Source organism: Plutella xylostella, chromosome 19 (genome assembly GCF_932276165.1).
Source record: "Plutella xylostella chromosome 19, ilPluXylo3.1, whole genome shotgun sequence".
In the NCBI taxonomy this organism is placed as follows: domain Eukaryota; kingdom Metazoa; phylum Arthropoda; class Insecta; order Lepidoptera; family Plutellidae; genus Plutella; species Plutella xylostella.
The window spans coordinates 2,444,237-2,467,433 of NC_063999.1; the positions used below are offsets into that span (position 1 = coordinate 2,444,237).

Genomic DNA, 23,197 nt, shown 5'->3' on the forward strand with positions numbered 1-23,197 from the left:
ATTTCAACTGTGTCATCCGAGTTTAGAATAACAGCCAGAGTTCATCGGTTAATTACAGCTCTATGTTTTCATCTTTAAAAGATCTCTTTGACTTTCACCTCCGTGTTTTAGGGCCTGACGAAATTAAAAGTTTATCATTAAAAATCACGTCTCGTATTGTAATCTGGTACAATCATTGAAAGAGTCAACTTGAACCAAGATTTAGCTGCTACATTACACCCACTTTTCGCCAGCCCTATGTTGGCGGGTGACATTGTACTCCAGAAGTATCTAGTAATCTAAAACAAACTTTGTATTAAGTATAATAAAAACCTCCCATCATCTTATAACTCCTTTGCCCTCTCAGATTTAAAATCCCAAACCTACTTACATACCTACCACATATCCCTTAAACTGCACCAAAACATGACACCCACACTCCACTTCCAGAAGCAACCAGCGCGGTTATCACCACAGCCAAGGAGGCGCGCGACGACGGAGAGCTGGTGATCGTGGTGCGAGGCCCCCATGGCCGCAGCACGAGAAGGGAGGAACTGCTGCATGCCAAGACTAGTGAGGATGCCGCTATATCGCTGTATTATAACAGGAAGAGCAATAAGGGTAAGAAGTTTGTGTAACCAGCCACCAGCTAAAAATGAGCACGGTCGATTGGATTATCCGAATCGTTCATTAATTTGGAGATCATGATATCATACAACACAAATACACAACGCCATAATGTTATAGAACCTCATTTTAATTGATGTGACTTTTATATACATGAAAATACTGACGTATTGAATCGTCCAGCGACCTTAGCTGGTTTTTATTTTCTACGCTCAAGGTTTTTCCACAAGAAATAAACTCAAATTAAAATCTAAAAAACTTTAATCCCAATCTTCTTCCAGTGTCCCTAGAAAGCCTGCACGGCGGACACCTCAAGTCGGTCTCCTGGACTGTCGGCTCGCACCGGCGCGGCACCCTCATGCTGGTGGTAGCCTCCAACAGGGTCAAGCTGGTGGTCGGCTGCAAGCCACTGCACTGGCACGCCATGTCCGGCCAGCACGACCTGATGCCGCTGCTGAAGAGCCAGCACTTGAAACTGGTAAGTGGTTTTGAACGGAATATTATGCAACGGTGCTTTGAAATAAACGCCGATGTCTCGATGATTCTCGATATACCCAGCGCAGAGCATAAGACGTGCCAAACTAATCGTCTCAGTTTTTCTTGTCATATATTGTTTTGAGCAAAGTGGTTTTGAGTTACAGAGAGTGGTTTTCGAGTCTTAAATGTCCCCGAAAGATGGATACAGGTCTGCCCATATTATATCTGCTAATATTTATTCCCTTTGCAGTATCATGAAGAAAACGCACCAGTCGAAGTATACACGAGCGAACGAGCCGCCTTAGACTCCCTAAGCTGTGACATCCAAAACGACTTCTTCAAAACCCCAGCTCATGTCAAGGAAGCATCTGACATGGAAGAGATCAAAGATTACATGGAGAGGGAAGAGAGGAAGAAACGTGAAGAGGAACAGATGCAAGGAGACGATTATAGAGCGAATTATATAGACTCGGTCCTAGGCCCTACTACCCCGTCTTCTCAGAGAGGAGATATTCCATCTAATGGCATTGAGACTTGTGATGGTAAGACCTTTTATGTTATTTGAAGACATTTATAATAGTTCGCTCGTAGATCACCAAAAAAGGACTCAGTATAAAACCAGAAAGCCAGAGATATTATAAATGTACCTAACACTGGCTGGAGTAGAGGCAAGTGTCCATGATGAACAAAGACCATTATTGAACTACTACCTGATCCATCCGGCTTATTAGTTTAAGGTTTAGGACTATTAAAAGCCTTCTTAAAATCAGCACCATTTTGCAAACCTTATTATTTCCCCCTTTTCAGACGAAGTGATCCGGCAGCTGCAACTTCTTCGGCAGACCATAGACAGTCTCCGCAAAGAGGTTGCGGATCAGAAGCGCACCATAGACAGCCTTCGCCAGTGTTGCCAGCGCCAGCCGGCAGTGGAGCGATGTTCTGGATCTTCATGCTACCCTGGTTATTGAGATTCACCTTTCTATCTTTATGGTTTAGATCTTGCTTATGATTTTCATGCGGAGTTCTTGATAATTGAGGTTTGAATCTAATTTTTTTTCCTTTTCATTATTGGTCGGTCATTTAATATTCTGGCTTGTCTTTTGAGATATTTCCTTTGTATAGGTATCATTTTTACGTATATCTATAGGTCTACTGGAATTTGTATGCTACTCTTACGTATTTAACTTTAATTATAGGTTTGTAAGTAGGTGTTCTTCTTTATACAATAGGAAGGTATATCTCAAAGGTAGTTGACTATTGTAGAATTAACCAATTTTCATTTAAATCTTTTAAAAGTTACTTTTTATTCTTCATAAAAGGTTCGTACTTACAACATCAATAAAATTACCATTGCATTTATTTAGTTCGGAACCTAATAACACCATTATTTTTAAGGTCGATCAAGCAACTATATTATTATCTCTATTTCTTTGTAAAAGTGTGGGTTTTCATTAAAATGCTGTGTTAAAAGATCGCGTTTTATTTCTTGTATTAAGTTACCTGTTAATGGCTGCCTGCGGAGTTTCTTACACCCACGTCAATGTTTTTATTATGTTAAGTTTTTGTACGAACATGTTTCATAAGATTCGGTTGCTTGATTCACCTTGATTTTAATGTATTGGTTCTTTGTCTCCCTTTGCTTATGTAACTTCTTGTTTGGGTGTTAAAGACTCTGCATGCATGCTTTTATGACTCTTTGAAGTTTTTGGGAATCCCTTTATGTTGTAATCTCCTTTAATTAAGTTGGTACGTTTACATATGGCGCTAAATAATATTTACATCGATATTCTGAAAAACAATAGAAAGTCTATGCTCTAGATATTTTCTATGATTATGACTTTGAACTTTAGAACTTTGGGTAAAAAATAAATTTCTTGACTGAATCAACTCTACCTACAATAAGCAGGTAAATAAGCTTGAGCGAAATACAACATAATACGAAATTCAATATTTGTTAGCAATCAAGTACGACTCTCAAAAAGTTATATCTAGTTAACGCTAAAGCTCAAATTACCGAACAAATGTTTGCAACCTAGTTGAGCTGCAGTCTGGGCTGGGTCGTAAATAACTAATATGTTACAGGTGCACCGGCAAACATCAGTAAATCTAACTTTCAGGCACCGGACGTTTGCTCACTGCAAAGCTCTAGATAGATACAAAATATGCTCTCGTATAGTATCTGTAACGTTACTTTGTGGATAGAATGAAACTGAGTTAGTGTAAGGATTTATGTTACATGATGTAAGTATCCATGTTACTGCTCCGTTTAAAAATAGAATGCAACTCTATAATAATAGGTCATCAAGTATAGTGCCACAAACTTATCTGTTCCGGTGAGAGTTCACGTAAATTTCTAATATTTCTTCATTCTCTAGGAGGTTAAGTTCTCCCGTAATGGTAATTTACCCTTGTGGTTTAAATAAATCCATCTAATCTATATTAATATATATTTTATTAGTGAGTAACGAGATATGCACCAATTTGATTCATTCTCACCGGAACAGATAAGTTTGTCGCACTATACGTAAGTAAGTTTAATCTTCATTTTCTACTCTGCGATCCCAATGTCTTCAGCTTTTTCGGAGACCCCGAAAATAACACGAGTAACCTTTCAAATATACTTACACGCAACATTGACCTAAACATCCATTGCTAATCAAACAACAATTCTTAGCCCATAAGTACAGGGTATAAATCTGTATTTCTGAACAGCAGTGGAATGCCTCAACACAGCATCTGGACTCTAAAAACATAGATGCAACAATAACCAACCCAAATGAAACCAAAATCACCTCTTGAACTAATCGAAGTACTTAATTTTAAAAACACTAACCTTCCCAACATGCAACAAATAGCGTTACATAAAACTATGTACGTATCCTTAATTAAACGATACAGGGTATAATCTGTATCCCTGAACAGGAGTGGAATGCCGCAACACGGCGAGCGGGATCGAGTGCGGCGCGTGTCCGCGGGGCACGGAGGACGACGGGCGGAGATGTCGCCCCATCACGTGCGATAGGCGACCGTGAATCACCCATAGATCATCTCTCTCTGAATAACCACTACAATATTGAGCATTTTAACATAAATTAAACAAACAACAATCCTCCCTAATTCTCTTACGGTGTGCGAAAACCTGTACATCTAGATTCTAGTGCATTGTACTCATTCAAAAACGGCGATACGGCTCGCGACCTATCACGTGTGAGCAAATGTAGGTACAGCGAAAAGCGGGTGAATCGCTAGCGAGTCACCTTTGACTACTCCTTCAGGGATTACAGTCGTGAGTAGGTACGTGTGTATGTACGTGGGTGGTCTGAAAAGTTTCCGACCTAACATAGATACAAGATTTTTTTCTTCAAATTTATTTTTATTCTTCTACATAGCCTGTCAAACAGTAATTAGGCGGCGCCAAAACACGGATTTATTGCGCCTGAACTGCGCCAACAGAGCATTGGAAATGTTCATTCGAACACGTCGTTGGTCTGACGTTAGCAAACGCGGCAGCCAACGCGCGGACAGCCTTCTCATGCCTAAATCTTGATTTAATATGTGACAAACACGTTCTCTGGACATATTCATTGCCTCTGCTATCTCTCTCACTTTAATTCGGCGGTCGTCTAACACCATTTGGAGAACTTTAGCGATGTTATCGTCAGTAGATACAGTTTTTGGACGTCCCGAACGTTCATCATCTCCGAAGCTCTTACGGCCACGTTTAAATTCGGCTGCCCAAAATTTTACAGTGGTAAATGACGGTGAAGAGTCCCCGTACACAGAATCTAACTCATCTTTGATTTGCGTAGGGGTATTCCCTTTCAAAAACCAATATTTTAAGACAGCTCGATACTCGATTTTTTAAATTTTCACAGAAATGCTCACATCGACTCACTCAAACGACTGTAAAATAAAAACCACGCGTCAAAAATCGCTGAAACTTTGAAGTGTTGCTGTCAAAAGATGCACAGTTACATTCCCTGACTTTAATTGATGTGTGCTGCCATCTTCACGTTGAGGTCGGAAACTTTTCAGACCACCTACATACAATAAATCTGTATCCCTGAACAGGAGTGGAATGCCGCAACACGGCGAGCGGGATCGAGTGCGGCGCGTGTCCGCGGGGCACGGAGGGCGACGGGCGGAGATGTCGCCCTATCACGTGCGATAGGCGACCGTGACCAATAAACTATCTCGTTCTCAAAAACTACTACAATATTGACCATACTACTCGTAACATAACAATCCACTCTAAGTTCATAAGCCCAGGGTATAAATCTGTATCCGTGAACAGGAGTGGAATGCCGCAACACGGCGAGCGGGATCGAGTGCGGCGCGTGTCCGCGAGGCACGGAGGGTGACGGGCGTAGATGTCGCCCCATCACGTGCGATAGGCGACCGTGTTCGCAGGGTGAGTTGAAATAAATAGTCCAATTTCAGGTTCATTTAACATAAGTATATTATCGACTACATCATATCAGATTCTATCAACTCCGAAACCGACAAGCAACAGTAGCTCGATCTCTGTGAGTGATCCCAGGTTCACATTCATTCCTGGCAGCATATAATTTGTATCATGCATAACATAATAGGTAAGGTTGTATCCCGAGTTAATTATTCTTGAGTCCCGAATTCTTAATTCATCTTCAGTATGACCTATTCAATATTTTGATCCAATTCAATTATATCGATTGCCTGAACCAAATTCAGTTATCTAAGTTAGTCCCATCTTGCAGTGGAATCCTGCGTGGACACAGAGCAAGGCTTCCGCTGCACACGGTGCCCAGGGCGCCAGACCAGTGACGGACAGACCTGCCAGACTGCATGCAGCTCCAACCCTTGTTTCGGTGGCCGTGAGTATCTTCATCATGAGGCATGGGAAGCACAAAAGGAGCCAAGCCGGAGCCTAGGGATATTATATTATGGACCTTAGAGTTCCGGCGTACCTACCCTCGGCAGACAGCGACTGACAACTCATCCTAAAAAGACACGATAACAATCGTCTACTGCTGAACATAATATGCCTCTTTCGAAGAGTCATGAGATAGCGACTGACAACCTTTTGCATGTAGACTTCTATTTCCACCTTAGCTATGGCTTTTGATTCTTATTCTAATTTTGAATTTTAGGGGTCCAATGTCAAGACCTACCTGACGGTGGCTACCGATGCGGCTCCTGCCCTCCCGGTTTCCATGGCAACGGAGAGGAGTGCTACCGGCGCTCCTGTAGCCAGATCTCCTGCTTCCGTGGTGAGTGAACATCTACTACAGGGTTTTCCAATATGGATCATGATAGAGCAGTTATGATAATAGTGAAGATAGGTAGGGTATTTTACTCAAAGGACAGCAGCATCACAAAAAAATACCTGTTTGCCACACGTATTAATTCCTACTTTCAAGTTCTATTTTTTCGATTTTGCAATTCGATTTTACTTATAATTATGAAATGCTAATCCATTTCATGAAATAAACCCTTTAAAAATTAGCACCTGAATTTTTCATATTTTTTATTTATTTAAATACTTTTATTGTATACATAAAATGGACTTAGTGTAGTAGGTACTAAACTAAGGTGGGCTTATTGCCAGGAAACAATTTCTTTATGAAGTCTATACATACATATACATTAAACCTATAAAAATCTCAAGAATATCTGCCGAATTCTCAATGTTTCCAGGCGTATCCTGCGAAGAGACCCCCTCAGGGCCTCGTTGCGGCGCCTGCCCTGACGGCTACGTGGGCGACGGAACCCGCTGCGCCCACATCTGTGACAGCTCGCGTCCGTGCGGCGCCAGGAACTGTCTGCCGGCGGCCGCCAGCCCCTTCTACCAGTGCGAGGGCTGCCCCCGCGGGTACGAGTGGAATGGTGAGTTAACACCAGTATACGAGGAGCTATCCTCACGCTTAAGAAATATGCAGTTTGTGGCGCTTCTGTGGTGCTGGCAGCTCTTCGTATTTTAGTAAAACAGCAAGAAACCTCCGTAGACATATTAGTATGTATGAAGAAGAAGCAGAACATTGTCAGATTCTCCATAGCACATACAAAACATCATGACCGCAGTAGCATATTGGAAATCGGATGACATTCCTTTAGGGCCTCATCCCTTCTTACTATGTCAATACACATACGTTCAGGGCTAGCTACATGGTTGACGGAGCCCGCTGCGCCCACATCTGTGACAGCTCGCGTCCGTGCGGCGCCAGGAACTGTCTGCCGGCGGCCGCCAGCCCCTTCTACGAGTGCGAGGGCTGCCCCCGCGGGTACGAGTGGAATGGTAAGTGTATACGAGGAGATATACAGGGTGTTGCAAAAAGGGTATACTAAGCCGAAACCTACTTGTAGGTTCTCTTCTTAGTCAAGTACGAGGGCTACACCGAAAAGATCGGGAATAGAATACTTAGGAATAAATTAGAGTGAAACCTTTTTGGTGTATCAAATGTAGTGTTTTTTCAAACATAATTCCATTTTCGAATTTTAAAAAAAGTAAAAAATAAAAGAGTATTGACCATTTGAATTTGACAAGTCGGTGTAAAAAATGGAGCTTACGCGGGAACATTTCCGTGCAATAATTTTTCACAACTTTCGTCGAGGTTTATCTCAAGAACAGTGTCTCGCCGAGCTTGTTTCTATTTATAAACTTGAAGCACCAAGTAAAACGACTATATATCGTTGGTATTCTGAGTTTCGCCGTGGACGTTCCTCTCTTACCACAGTCCCTTCTACTGGTCGGCCAAAAACAGCGGTAACACAAGATAACATCGATGCTGTACGGCAGTTAATAAAAGAAGATAGACATGTGACATACGAGCAGATTCGGGCTTCTCTCAGCATTGGTATGACAGCCATTCAAACCATTTTACATGAAGAACTGGGTGTCAAGAAGTTAGTTTCGCGCTGGGTGCCCCACCGTTTGACCGAGGAACAAAAGTCGGCTCGTGTTAATTGGTGTCGATCTGCTCTGCAACGGTTCAATGGAGGCAGTTCAAATGCTGTCTACAATATCGTCTCTGGTGATGAATCGTGGATTTATTCATATGAGCCCGAAAGAAAACATCAATCGGCAGTTTGGGTCTTCGAAGGTGAGGTCAAGCCAACAAAAGTTATTCGCTCACGCAGCGTGTCGAAAAAAATGGTCGCTTCGATTGTATCGAAAACTGGCCATGTGGCTACGATTCCATTACAAGAACAAAGGACGGTTACTGCTGATTGGTACACAACAGTTTGTTTGCCGGAAGTCGTAAGAGAACTTCGTAAAACTAACCCGAATCGTCGTATAATCCTTCACCACGATAATGCAAGCTCTCATACCGCTCGCAAAACAAGAACGTTTTTAAATATGGAAAACGTGGAGTTGATGGACCATCCTCCGTATAGCCCTGATCTGAGCCCAAATGATTATTTTACATTCCCAAGAATTAAAGATATGCTACGTGGTCAACGGTTTAGCGGCCCAGAAGAGGCGGTCGAAGCTTACAAATCAGCTGTTTTGACAGTATCCACTTCAGACTGGAATTACTGTTTCAATGATTGGTTTAATCGAATGAAAAAGTGCATTGAATGTCACGGAGACTACTTTGAAAAACAATAAAAGTAAATATTATTATGATATCTTTGTACTTTTTTCTATTCCCGATCATTTCGGTATCGCCTCGTAACAAGAATAGCCACCAGAAACCTCCGTAGAGACAGCAGAAGAAGCAGGACAAACCATCCATCATTGTCATTGTGTGAGTCTATCATTCCAAAAAGTACCTTTAGGTCATCTAGAGAAGGTGCAGGTCGCGGAGATATTTTATTCTTGTCGAGAGGGCTGCCTGCTTGAAGAAACAAGAAGTTTTGGAGCGCTTCTGTGCTACCGATGAGCTCTTCGTATTTTAGTCAAGCTGCAAGAATGCAAGAATAGCCCCCAGAAACCTCCGTAGACACATTAGTATGTAGAAGAAGCAGACCATTGGCAGACTCTTCACAGCATAATATATACAAAAATAGCCATATAGCAAAATAGGAAATATCTATAGACACATTGGTAGAAGTGGCAGACCATTGGCAGACTCTTCATATAGCACATACAAAACATCATGACCGCAGCAGCATATTGGAAATGGGAGGACATTCCTTTAGGGCCTCGTCCCTTCTACTATGTCAATACACATACGTTTATGGCTAGCTACATGGTTGACGGAGTCCGCTGCGCCCACATCTGTGACAGCTCGCGTCCGTGCCGCGCCCGGAACTGTCTGCCGGCGGCCGCCAGCCCCTTCTACAAGTGCGAGGGCTGCCCCCGCGGGTACGAGTGGAATGGTAAGCCTAGCTGTATTGTATAAGAGGAGCTATATACTCTTGCTTGAAGAAATCCGAAGTTTTGGAGCGCTTCTGTACTACTGATAGCGCTTCGTACTTTGGTCAAGCAGCAGGAATAGCCCCCAGAAACCGCCATAGACACATTAGTATGTAGAAGAAGGTATAACATTGGCAGACTCTTCTAAGCACATACAAAACATCATGACCGCAGCAGCATATTGGAAATAGGAGAATATTCCTTTAGGGCATCGTCCCTTATTACTATCTCCATACACATACGTTTAGGGCTAGCTACATGGTTGACGGAGTCCGCTGCGCCCACATCTGTGACAGCTCGCGTCCGTGCGGCGCCAGAAACTGTCTGCCGGCGGCCGCCAGCCCCTTCTACCAGTGCGAGGGCTGCCCCCGCGGGTACGAGTGGAATGGTGAGTACTGTATACATAGTTACGAAGAGCTTGTAGAAATACGAAGTTTTGGAGCTCTTCTGTGACAGATCTTCGTATTTTAGTCAAGCAGCAAGAATAGAAACTTCCGTAGACACATTGGTGTTCTGTACACGAGGAGCTAACTATATAGGTACTGTTGCAAGCAGCAAGAATAGCCCCCAGACACCTCCGTAGACACATTAGTATTTAAAGAAGCAGAACATTGGCAGACTCTTCATAGCACATACAAAACATCATAACCGCAGCAGCATATAGGAAATGTGAGGACATTCCTTTAGGGCCTCGTCCCTTCTTACTATGTCAATACACATACGTTTAGGGCTAGCTACATGGTTGACGGAGTCCGCTGTGCCCACATCTGTGACAGCTCGCGTCCGTGCGGCGCCAGGAACTGTCTGCCGGCGGCCGCCAGCCCCTTCTACCAGTGCGAGGGCTGCCCCCGCGGGTACGAGTGGAATGGTGAGTATCTATATACGAGGAGCTATAGTATAGCTATAGCTCTTGCTTGAAGAAGTTTCTGTGCAGCCGTTTTGGATTGAATGGCAGATCTTCATCTTTCGTCAAACTAGGAAGGTATTTAGCCCCCAGAAATCTCCATAGACCTCCGAGTGGCTACTAGGGGTACTTACTAGTGGAATGGTTAGTATCTGTATACGAGGAGCTAGGTATATAGTCTTGCTTGAAGGAATACGAATGCTCTTCGTATTTTAATCAAGCAGCAAGAAGCAACCTCCGTAGACACATGTATGTCAGTTTGACGACCGAATGGCGTAGTGGTTAGTGACCCTGACTACTGAGCCGAAGGTCCCGGGTTCGATTCCCGGCTGGGGCAGATATTTGTTTAAACACAGATATTTGTTCTCGGGTCTTGGGTGTTGATATTTATATTTAGTATCTATCTATCTATGTATTTGTGTAGATATATCAGCTGTCCGACACCCATAACACAGGTTCTACCTAGCTTGGGGTCGGATGGCCGTGTGTGAGATGTCCCCACATGTCCCCACATATTATTATATTATTATGTAGAAGAAGCAGAACATTGGCAGACTCTTCATAGCACATACAAAACTTCATGACCGCAGCAACAACAGATTGGAAATGGGTGGACATTCCTTTACGTTTTGGGCTAGCTACATCATGGAGTCCGCTGATGACGAAACATGCGCTATAAACCAGACTATAAGACAACTTTTAGTATTTCAGCAAGTAGCAAGACAACATGTCTGACTCTTCATGGTGCATACGTAATATCATGACCATACTTGTATATTATTGCAAATAGGAGGATCACTCCATTTTAATACACATAAATTATCTAGGTACGTTGTATATAAATAAGGGTGACAATCCACTAATAGCAACTTAACCATGCACAGCAGCTTACCTATATGTACCTACCATTATGTTAATGATTATTGCCTTATGTTTCCTCTACAAATAACCAAACCCTCCACAGGTTTCTCGTGCGTGGACATGGACGAGTGTGACCTGATCCGGCCCTGCGACGAGCTGGTCTCCTGCCGCAACGAGGAGGGAGGGTTCACTTGCGGAGCTTGCCCACCAGGTATATACCAGTAAAGGGCCGAGAAGCCCGACCCCACTCAGAAGCATTGTTACTATGAGACTGTCGTCAGGTTTCTTTGTACCTGACCGCACTACTCTATTCTCTTCGAAGGTTATGTAAGTGCACGCACATGGCTCTTTCAAATGCCGTAAACTTCAAAAGTGCTTTCTAGAGGTTGAACCATTTCCTAACACACTCACTGCACGATTCCCAACAGTACGATTAAGTCCCTTCTCTCACTACGTGACTCTCAAGTGACTTTAGTCGAGTCGATATTTAACAAGTCAACGACGTCCTAAAAACCCGTTTTTATAGGCGATCATGGATTGCGTCGCATTTGCGTCGCTTGAGATTCGCGTAGTGGGAGAAGGGCCTTAGCGATCATCCCAAATCTTCCATGTAACCCAAAATGTAGGTGCCATTTCTAACGTCAGTTCAATAAAATCTTCCACAGGCTTCTACGGCAGCTCAGGCTGGCGCGGCGCGGGCGAGGAGGCTCGCAGGGAACAATGCGTGGACCTAGACGAGTGCGCGGAGGGCACGGCCAACTGCCCGCGCGGACGACTCTGTGTTAATACGCCTGTGAGTATGCACACAGCAAGATCAAAATAATCCATCAATCATGGTGAAGGTCTATATTCCATCTTATGTAACACCTACTCGTATATTCATGCAAATAAACAATACTTTACTTTACTTTACATCAATCCTGGTGATTTGGTAGCTAGCTCTATAGTTTGTATAGTGTCAAAAATTCCAGGCATCAATTAATTTCAAGACCTGTGGGGTTCCCACCACCGAACAATCCTTAAGCAGCATCGCTCGCTTTTCAAATCTGAAGCAACTTGTATGGTTCTGACAGGCGAGTGACGCTGCTTATGGATTGTTAACCACTAATGTGTAGGGGGTAGTACGGTAGCTGTTTGTTTTTCATCCCTCATCACTCCTAAAAACCCATATTAACCTCTAGAGACCCCAAAGACAATAGGGAGACCCACGACAGGGTTCAGACAAAGCAGCAGGTTGCAGCCACCGAAAACTGAAAATATATCTGGCAGATACAAAAAAAAACACAGGTCTCACAGGTCAAGTCTCTATTTTCTTAAATCCCTTTCCTCAGGGCTCCTACACGTGCGTCCCTTGCGGCGCCGGCAACTTGTACGTGAACACGACGCGGCGCTGCTTCGGAGCCAGCAGCCTGAGCCGCGGCTGCGACCCCGGCGAGTGTCGCCGCCACAACGCCGTCTGCGGGTACGGCGACCGCTGCGTCTGTGCCGTGAGTTACTGTTGCTACTTTATGCTAGAGTAGACTGAGGCAATCGTCACAAATGGAGAGTCATTAACTCATTAGAGAGCGTCTCCGGAATGATAAGAGAGTAGCAGGGCTCGTCAATACCGCAAGGAGGCTTTTTAGTATAGTGTAGAACATTATTGGAATTAGCCAGTCGGATTAGCGTCACTCGTTGACTGCCCAGGATGTGCCATACGTATACATATAAGGAACATGGGATACGCTACTCGGAGGCTTCTTCTTTGTACCTCCTGTATGTTGCAAGTAGTAAATTATCATGAATACTGTTTATAGTCTATCATGTGTATCTATTGAAATCGGACCCCATGTCTTAACAAATTCAAATTCAAATAATTTATTGATAAGGTCAAAACTTATACGTCATTACATTCATTTATTTGTTGTAAATTTAAGGATAAGTATAAGTACATTATTACATTTCTATTTATTACTAGCTGTTCCCGCGCGCTTCGCTTCGCCTTTAAAAGTTTTCCCGTGGGAATTCCGGGATAAAAAGTAGCCTATGTTCTTTCCCAGAGTCTAGACCGTATGTATACCAAATTTCATTCAAATCCGTTCAGTAGTTTTGGCGTGAAAGAGTAACAGACAGACAGACAGACAGACAGACAGACAGACACAGTTACTTTCGCATTTATAATATTAGTTAGGATTAGGTACCTATGTATATTCATTGTGTCCTTCATCCTCAGAACGGGTGGGCCGGCAACGGCACCGTCTGCGGGCCGGACCGCGACCTGGACGGCTGGCCGGACCAGCAGCTGCAGTGTTCCGACGAGCACTGCGCCGCGGACAACTGTCCCAGCGTGTCCAACTCGGGGCAGGAGGACGCGGACGGCGACGGGCTCGGCGACTCGTGCGATCCTGATGCTGATGGAGATAATATTCCTAACAATCCCGTAAGTTTGTGATATAAGTATATGTGTGTAATGAAATTAAGTTTTTTGGTCGGATTGGGGTGTTTTTCTTTGCGAGGCTAGACACTTTATAGGTAATCTTCGCGTCCGCTATAAGTAAGGCTCTCGATATGACACTGCCACATAATGTTCATCCCACTTCTGATACAAACCACATTCTTAGGTTTTGCTCTGCGAGACTAGACACTTTATAGATATTCTTAGCGCCCGTCATAAGTAAGTTTCGCGTTATGACACTAATGCTGAATGTTCATCCCACTTCTGTGTAGTTACCTATATCACACCCGAGTCCGCGGTTTTTATCCCTATATCTTGCTGTGCAACTATTAACATCCACTTGAGCTAAGTGAGTATAGAGTGGTGTGTCTCGGAGCACTGCGCCGCGGACAACTGTCCCAGCGTGTCCAACTCGGGGCAGGAGGACGCGGACGGCGACGGGCTCGGCGACTCTTGTGATCCCGATGCTGATGGAGACAATATTCCTAACAACCCGGTGAGAGCGTGATATATACAAAGTACATTCTTAGGTTTTGCTCTGCGAGGCTACACAAGTAGACACTATATAGGTATTCTTCGCGTCCGCTATAAAGTACCTAAGTCTCGCGTTATGACACTGCCAATGAATGTAGATCCCACTTCTGAGTTATGACTATATGCCTATATCTTGCTGTCCAACTATTAGCGTCCACTTGAGCTAAGTGAGTATAGAGTCGTGTGGCTCAGAGTACTGCGCCGCTGTTTCCGGTTCTTGGACTACAATCAAGAACTGACCAATAATACTAACTGAAATCATTTCCATTCAACAGGACAACTGCCCTCTAAAATACAACCCGGACCAACTAGACCAGGACGAAGATATGAACGACAAGCGAGGGGACGCCTGCGACAACTGTCCCCGGAAATACAATCCCGGACAAGAGGACGCTGATAAAGACGGCCTGGGTGACGCTTGTGACCCGGACATGGACAATGATGGTGAGTGATGTAGAGAGGTCTTGATCCGGAACGGATTGAAGAAGTATCAATACACTATACAGTATAAATTCTATCGTGAGTGTATCAAAGAAAGAACCTATCACCTAAAATACCTTGGACCTAAAAACCTTGTCTGCTTCTGAACTACTACATAATAATTTTGCTCTAACGAGTCATTTGCACGGAATAACAGCCATGAGCGTGAATAAATGAGCGTGAATGTGAATAAATGAGTGCGGTTTCCCAATTAGCAACAAACCATCCAATCTCATGTTCATTATAATTTTGACGGATTATCCAAATCTGCGGTCAGTTATCTAACCAAAACATATATTCAGTATTCCTGTTATTAATTTTACAGTCGTCTTATTGGAAAGTGAGTGATTAAGTACCTAAAAGTTTCACAAATATAATTATTGCAGTTTGTCTATTTACTGCCCTGGTTATCTGCTGTCTACAGCTGCAGGGTGTTGCATAAATATATAGTTTTATAGCTGAAGGGGGCATGGGCGTACCCAGGTAGGGGCAGGGGGGGGCAGCTGCCCCCCCCTAGAAGCTAAAATAAACTTAAATTTTCCGGCCAAGTGGGAATTAAAAACGTGTTACCTACTCTGCGCAAAATGAGGACAAGTGTTAGAAAAACAAAATATATTTTATTTCCAAAAAAAAGGGAAAATATCACCGCCACGTTTTAGTCATAGAACGGATTCAAATTACCTGCGTTTGTGTGATATGCATCTAATAAGACAGTAATTGGTAGGTATGCGTAGCTTTTCTATAAAAATAAATATTTCAATAGTTTCCTGGTTTTACCCGGTTTTTTGACAGAGTTGCATGATCGGTCCCGTAAGAACATTGGTTTGTTACGAAAGAGTTTTTATATAAAATTATTGATAATTGTCTTGACTTTAATTCTAAATTAACGTATTCAACATGTTTACTAAGTATTCTCGAAGGTTTTTGCAAGTTTATATACGATAAAATTAACATTTAAAATAAACGGTAATACCCTCACTGATAGAAACAGGTATTACCGCCACCCCGTGCCGATTGCTACCTGAGCTGCGGCGCTCCGTTAGGTGTGTTTTAAACTTTCGATAATTCTTGACTGCCTCGACGTACAGATAACTACGGTTTTGGTATTCTATCCATTCTATTCTATTCTCTATGGGGGTGTAAGTACCTGCACCTGGCTCTCTCGAGTGGAACCTTTGTGCATATCTCCGAGGTCTAAACTGCCTTCCTAAGCTTGGACCATTTCCCACCACGCTGGTCCACTGCGGGTTGAAGGGTTCACATATCTAGATGTGCTAAATCTAGATAATATATGCAGGTTTCCTCACGATGTTTTCCAATGTATACCATCACCTTTTATTAGATGTCGATTTTTTAATGTTTTTTTTTGTGTCCAAAAAATTATATTAGGTGCTTTTTAGGAGTTGTGGATATTTTTATTAGATAGAAATGGCTATTTGCGGATGAAATAATTTTATTTCATGTCCGTAAGGCGTTTAATTAAATATCGAGATATTATTTTTTTATGAAAACTAAGTATCTAAAACTTTAAAATGGCCGCCATTTCTAGAATATTTAGATTTGACCCCACGCCCCACACATGGGGTTTTTTTATCGATGAAATTACTCGTAGAATCCACCCTTAAAGTTTGTTGGGTCCGAAAAACAACACACTGTATAATCGTATACAAAAATATTATATTTAATGATCAACCAAAACCCTTTCTTTTCAATTTTCAAAGTCAAAAAATGGCTTAAAGATGGCGGTAATACCTGCATTTACGTTAAAATTATATATAGTACAACATTCGTTATAGTAGGTATAGGTTAGCTACGCACTATAAGTAAATTTTCATGATTTTTTGTTACAATCGACCGACCTATCATCTCGAAATAGGTATGAGCTGCCCCCCCCTAGCTGAAATCCTGGGTACGCCCTTGGAAGGGGGTAACGTAACTGCTGATAATACGAGTTACTATGGAGAAAAAAATCTCGTACTTCTTTTCCAAAGTAGTTTAACCAGCCGTTGTTCTGAATGACGAGCTTAGTCACCCTCTTACTCAGTATACAACTTTCGCAACACCTAGTCAATAATTCCGTATGCCACAATAAGCTAATTTAAAGGTTATCTTAATAAAAACGCTTTTAGTGATATGACCGCCTTTTTAGTGCGTGTTTGTATAAGTAAATATAAGCTTTGTAAATTCTGTTCTTGTGTACAAAATATAGAATATTCTATCTTTCTATCTATTTAATTCTTTGACTGTCCTAACACTAATCTCTCCTCCACCAGGCATCCCCAACGAGCACGACAACTGCCCGCGCCACTTCAACCCCCAGCAAGAGGACGTGGACGGGGACCGGTTCGGCGACGCGTGCGACAACTGCCCGCGCGTGCGGAACCCCTCGCAGGACGACGCCGACAAGGACGGCGTGGGCGACGCGTGCGACAGCGACGTTGATAGGGACCAGTGAGTGTCTAGTGCTTTACAGGCTTTTTAGGTCACATTAGAGACGCAAGCTAAATGGCTCGCTATTAAGCGACGCCATTGGTCTGCACTATGTCCTCACAGGACGACGCCAACAAGGACAATGTGGGCGACGCGTGCTATTAAGCGACGCCATTGGTGCGCGCTATGCCGCTCGGTTGCTATTCGTCTATAGTAGCATTAATGCGCTCTACAACGGAATTCTGTCATAGGAACAATACGAGAAGTCGGTATCTATATCTGCCGTTTTGAGACACAAATCTGGCTGTAGCGATGTCAGCTGTGTTCCTTCATTACTGCGCCATCCATCGCCACTTCAACCCCCAGCAAGAGGACGTGGACGGGGACCGGTTCGGCGACGCGTGCGACAACTGCCCGCGCGTGCGGAACCCCACGCAGGACGACGCCGACAAGGACGGCGTGGGCGACGCGTGCGACAGCGACGTTGATAGGGACCAGTGAGTATCTAGTCCTTTACAGGATTTTTAGGTTATTTTGGAGGCGCAGGTGGAATGCAAGCGACGCCATTCGTCTAGAAAGCCATTCGTCTAGAATGCCATTAGTGCACTCTATGCCGCTCGGTAGCTGTTTATCTATAGCAGCATTAACGCGCATGCGTTGCTACGAAGCAACGCTATGCCGTTTGGCCGCAATTCATCTATAGCAGCATTAATAAACGTGCCCCACAATGGGATTCTGCCAATAGCAACAATACGCGAAGCCAGCATGTATATCTGCCGTTTTAAGCCATAAATCTGGATGTATCAATCTCTGCTGTCTTCCTTCATTACTGCGCCATCCCTCGCCACTTCAACCCTCAGCAAGAGGACGTGGACGGGGACCGGTTCGGCGATGCGTGCGACAACTGCCCGCGCGTGCGGAACCCCTCGCAGGACGACGCCGACAAGGACGGCGTGGGCGACGCGTGCGACAGCGACGTTGATAGGGACCAGTGAGTATCTAGTACTTTACAGGCTTTTTAGGCCCCATTGAAGACACAAGAGAAATGCGGTAGCGCCGCTATGCCGTTTGGTTGCTATTCGTCAATAGCAGTCAATAGCGCTCCACACTGGGAATCAGGGATAACAACTATAGGGCAACGTTTATAGGGACCAATAAGTATCTAGTCCTATTAGTTTGCCAGGCATTTTAGGCCCCATTTGGAGACACATTCAGAAAGCGTCGCTAACGAGTGACGCCATTTTTACGCGCTATGCCGCTTGGTCGCTCTTTGTCTATATCAGCTTTAACGCGCTCTACAATCGGATTCCGTCATAGCAACAACACGCGAAGGCAGCATGCATATCTCTACCGTTATGAGTCACAAATCTTGCATTAGCGATGTCTGCTGTGTTGTTAGGACGATGTGGGCGACGCGTGTGACAGCGACGTTGATAGGGACCAGTGAGTACCTATCTAGTCCTCTATAGCTTAGAGGATATTTGGAGACGCAGGTGAAATAGCGGCGATATGTGATTGTGGTGCGCTTTGCCACTCGGTCGCTATTGGTCTATCCCAACAGCAACGTGCAGTTAAAACATCTCGTGGCAGCGGTAATAAAGTCGTCTATTTATGGCAAGAGCCAGAATACCGTTATTACTTAGCCAGAAATCTTTACCTCAGTGGTAAAATATGCAGCCCTTACAAATGCGGGTCAGCTACACTGTGTTAATTTTTTAATCATAATCAATTATTTCCCCAGGGACGGAATCCAAGACGGCCTGGACAACTGCATGAAGATCCCCAACAGTGACCAGTTGGACACCGACGGCGATGGAGTAGGCGACGCGTGTGATGAAGATATGGATGAGGACGGTGTGCCGAACATCAGGGATAACTGCCCATTGGTACCTAATCCGGACCAGGCTGATCTTAATAGTAAGTGACGTTGAATTTTGTGGAGTAAATGATTGTCGAGGAGAGAAGCACTTCCAGTTAAGAGTGCCTAACATGTTAATGAGAAACCCAATTCAGAACCTTTCAAATGAAGGTATATTTTGTCAACAGACGACGGCCGAGGAGACGCTTGCTATGGTGATGACGATGGTGACAAGGTTTTGAATGAAGTGGACAACTGTCCCAATAACTCACGCATTTTCAGAACTGACTTCAGGTGAGACCTCTATATTTTTAGTTTGCACAACTTGAGGGACTTAAAATCCAGAAACTAGTATCAATCTACATCAGCCATTAATCATCTTATACCTACTGAACATCATAAGCCTCCTCCATAAAGCCTCTCGACACTCTTTCCACCACATCCAACTATTTTTGAGGGTTCAGTTCAGACTCGCTTCCGACTCTATATATTTATGTAAGCTTCCATCCCCTGTCCATAAATACCTTTACTTTCTCTACATTAAATCGTCGCCTCCTTCCCCAGAAACTACATGACAGTCCGTCTAGACCCAGAAGGCGAGTCCCAACAGGACCCCAACTGGGTAATCACGAACGAAGGAGCAGAAATCCTACAGACTCTGAACTCTGACCCTGGTCTTGCTGTCGGGTATGAGAGCTTTGGAGGCGTGGATTTCGAGGGAACGCTGTTTGTCGACACGCTTATTGATGATGACTATGTTGGGTTCATCTTTGGGTAAGATTTTGCCATTTACTTCAGTCTATCGATTTTTGGAGGATCTTTTTCGTTTGCCAAATCCCAGCCATTCAGTCTACTAGAAGTTTCTGAATGTAAAAAGATTGCCGGCTACAGCCTAAACTATTACAAGGCTATTTTTGGATAGACTTTTATGTAAGCTTTGGACTGGACTTTCTTAAAGGTAAAATGTAAATCACCCATAAAGGGTCCTCTCCTGCCCATACAACCTCTCATTCCAACCCAACCAAAACTATTCTAAGCCATCCATCTTACTGCAGATACCAAAGCAACAAGCGGTTCTACTCAGTGATGTGGAAGAAGAACACCCAGACTTACTGGCAGATGACTCCGTTCAGAGCTGTCGCGGAGCCGGGCATTCAGCTCAAACTGGTCAACTCCAAGACCGGCCCTGGCAAGATATTGAGGAACTCGCTGTGGAACACTGAGACTACTAATGATCAGGTATAGTGCAGGGGGTGAGGTTACGTGACGTGTCACCTCTCTAATTCATAAAAAAGTTATAGAACGTTTTAGATATTGAATGGTTTTGTCCGGGGCTCTGTTTAGGTATTCTTAAACTAGGTATTTATTCTTCTTCTAAACCTTCCTATAACTTTCTATGAATAAGGGGGTTAGACTCTGTTCTACGTTGTTAGACTCTGCTCTACATCAGTTAGACTCTGCTCTACATTAGTTAGCTTCAGCTATACATTAGTTACATTAGTTAAATCCTGCTCTACATTACTTAGGTCCTGTTATACATTAGACGCTGCTCTACAATAGTTGGAGTCTGCTCTACATTTCTTAGATTCTGCTCTACATTCGTTATATTCTGCCCTACATGAATTAGATTCAGCTCTACATTCGTTAGGTCTTGCTCTACATTCGGTAGACGCTACTCTACATTAGTTAGACTCAGCTCTACATTAGTTATATTCTGCTCTACATTAGTTATATTCTGCTCTACTTTACTTAAATACTGCTCTACATTCGTTAGGTCCTGCTCTACATGAGTCATTATTATTACATTCTGCTCTTGTTGTAATTACACACTACAGCTTGAATATCGTTTAGCAAAACTTGGTAAAGGAGGCTTATGTCTTAAAAAACGATTTCTTCCAGACATATTTGATTGTACAACATCGGAAAAAGTTTTGAAGGGGGGTGTACGCACGTTAGAAGTGGTCAAAATTTGCTTATTTTTTTATATTTCTTACGGTTTTCGAGATAGAGGCTAAAATACATTTTCTTCCTCGACTATCGCTAGGTAAACTTTGTAAAGGGGGCTTATGTCTAAAAACGATTTCTTCCAGACAAATTTGGTATGACAACTTCAGAAAAAAGTTTCTAGTAGATACCTAGGGGGTGGACAAAATTTTTCGATATCTCTTACGGTTTCCGAGATACAAGCCAATTAGTAAAAGTTACTTACTTTTAACTTCATTTAATAATTGTACCAGGTGACGCTACTATGGAAAGACCCTAGGAATGTGGGTTGGCGCGAGAAGACCGCCTACCGTTGGAGACTGCTGCATCGACCCAAGATTGGACTCATCCGGCTGAGGTTAGTCAAAAAAATAGAGATATACAGGATTTCAAAATTCGCGAAAAAAAAAACATTCTCCATAGTAAAAAGTCACGTGACCAACAAAGTTTCTATGGAAAATGTTTTTTTTTTCGCGAATTTGGAAATTTTGATTTTAGATTCGGGCTTAGATATACCATGCTGCACATGTAGGTTTCGGCTTAGTATACCCTTTTTGCAACACTCTGTATAGTCATCGGTACATACAGTTGCTCATACTGTGTCTGTCCTACATACCTCTCTATCTCTAAAAGAGCTTCTTTTGAATGATGAGCGGATTGTTCTTTAGGTCAAAATATTTTTATTTTAATTGGCTTGTGAAATATCGTTTATGAAGACACCGATTTTAATATTAAAGTCTTTGTTTCCACTTTCCATTTTGATCACCTCCGTTACTTTCGCTTATCCCTTACCATGTGCTCAACACTCTGCAGGATATACGAGGGCAACCGGCTAGTGGCAGACTCTGGTAACATCTACGACGGCACCATCAAGGGAGGTCGGCTGGGAGTCTTCTGTTTCTCACAGGAGATGATCATCTGGTCCAATCTGGTCTACCGGTGCAATGGTACTTTTTTTACCTAGCCATATTAGTGTCCCACTGCTGGGCAAATGCCTCCCCATGCTTATTCAAATGGAACGTTACTGCAGGGTTACTCTATACTGACGAATGAACGAGAGCTGTTGTGCAATCGGAACGTTTAATGCAACGAGATAGTGTGGCAGCGCTCTAAAACTTACTTTTTCGTCATAATAGTGTAATGACCATCTAAACAGAGATTACAGACTATACTTGTTATAACAGCTTACAACTCCATTTTCATATTGTTTCTTTATCTGTACGCGCAATCTATTTTAAAACAAGTTGTACGAACTAAAATATCCCTTTTCGTGTATAATTAATATATTTTTTTTACTTTCAGACAAAATTCCGGCCAACATAGCTCAAGAACTCCCCAACGACTTGCGAAGGAAAGTTGAAGTAGAAGATAGCTTCGTTTACACATAAGTAGCAACAAAGTTTTGTGTCAAATCAAAAATTCAAGTAACAAAAATACTAAGAAAATATTAATTAATAAGACATTTCACATTACAGTACTCATTGGCTTAACACTTCTTGATGGATTTGGTATATTTGATTGAAATACTTACCTAAATCTTATTTAATTAGCTTAACTTTAGTGTTATTAATATAGTTTAAGGACAATCATTTTAATAAAAGGTTTTGTACATATTTGGTATTTCATTCTCAGACTTCATATCTACCTAATATATTTATTACCTAATTAAATTTTAGAAGAGTAGTTGCTGAGAGAAAGGTATAAGATATAAGGACGGTTTTCTAAATACCTACGTTGCAAAGAAAAACAACAGAAATCTTATAACAAACATATTTATTGTTCTATTGTACATATTTGTTATTACTTAAATAACACAGAAAAGTATATCACTCTGAGAAATTGATGGAACAAGTTCATAGTTAAGTAATAAAGATCCCAAAAAGGACAGACAAATCACTAAAATTGTGCTAAAACTTAAAATGTAAATTATACTTTTAAGTAAATACAGACCTACTTCTATTTAAGAATCTAAAACTATTACTTGCTACTGATGAAAAATGCTAATGGGGTATATTTCATTTCAGAGTTGGTAATTTAGATACTACGCAAGGACTTCGATAGGTCATCCTAATAATTGTTTTTTTTAGAGAAACTAATATATTCTGAAACAAATATTTCAAAAAAAATCATAGCATCTATGAACATCAGCATACTCGTAGAGAAACTTTGTGCATTGGTGTTTTATACTGATTTTTTTTAATTCCGACGCTAGATGGCATCAGGGTCAACCCTAGCCAACCAAAACTATTTCATACAAATAGTAATAGGTGTATTGGAAGAGGTCTAAGCGCT

The 23,197-nt window shown here is 42.6% G+C and overlaps 1 protein-coding gene across 1 annotated transcript in view; it reads left to right on the top strand.

Annotated features, from left to right (window-relative positions):
• LOC105380371 (cartilage oligomeric matrix protein) overlaps window positions 1-22,518 on the top strand; it is a 28,612-nt gene extending 6,094 nt beyond the window's left edge. Inside the window, exons 3-23 of the mRNA XM_048627633.1 lie at window positions 430-600; window positions 888-1,084; window positions 1,334-1,625; window positions 1,891-2,043; window positions 5,378-5,494; window positions 5,820-5,936; window positions 6,213-6,332; window positions 6,760-6,948; window positions 11,290-11,397; window positions 11,852-11,979; window positions 12,518-12,673; window positions 13,399-13,605; window positions 14,430-14,598; window positions 16,908-17,085; window positions 18,806-18,981; window positions 19,111-19,216; window positions 19,487-19,696; window positions 19,978-20,161; window positions 21,160-21,263; window positions 21,719-21,852; window positions 22,208-22,518. Of these exons, the coding sequence (XP_048483590.1) occupies window positions 430-600; window positions 888-1,084; window positions 1,334-1,625; window positions 1,891-2,043; window positions 5,378-5,494; window positions 5,820-5,936; window positions 6,213-6,332; window positions 6,760-6,948; window positions 11,290-11,397; window positions 11,852-11,979; window positions 12,518-12,673; window positions 13,399-13,605; window positions 14,430-14,598; window positions 16,908-17,085; window positions 18,806-18,981; window positions 19,111-19,216; window positions 19,487-19,696; window positions 19,978-20,161; window positions 21,160-21,263; window positions 21,719-21,852; window positions 22,208-22,293 (3,302 nt within the window). The 3' untranslated portion in view covers window positions 22,294-22,518. The remainder of the gene's footprint in view (window positions 1-429; window positions 601-887; window positions 1,085-1,333; window positions 1,626-1,890; window positions 2,044-5,377; window positions 5,495-5,819; window positions 5,937-6,212; window positions 6,333-6,759; window positions 6,949-11,289; window positions 11,398-11,851; window positions 11,980-12,517; window positions 12,674-13,398; window positions 13,606-14,429; window positions 14,599-16,907; window positions 17,086-18,805; window positions 18,982-19,110; window positions 19,217-19,486; window positions 19,697-19,977; window positions 20,162-21,159; window positions 21,264-21,718; window positions 21,853-22,207) is intronic.
• Window positions 22,519-23,197: the final 679 nt, after the last annotated feature.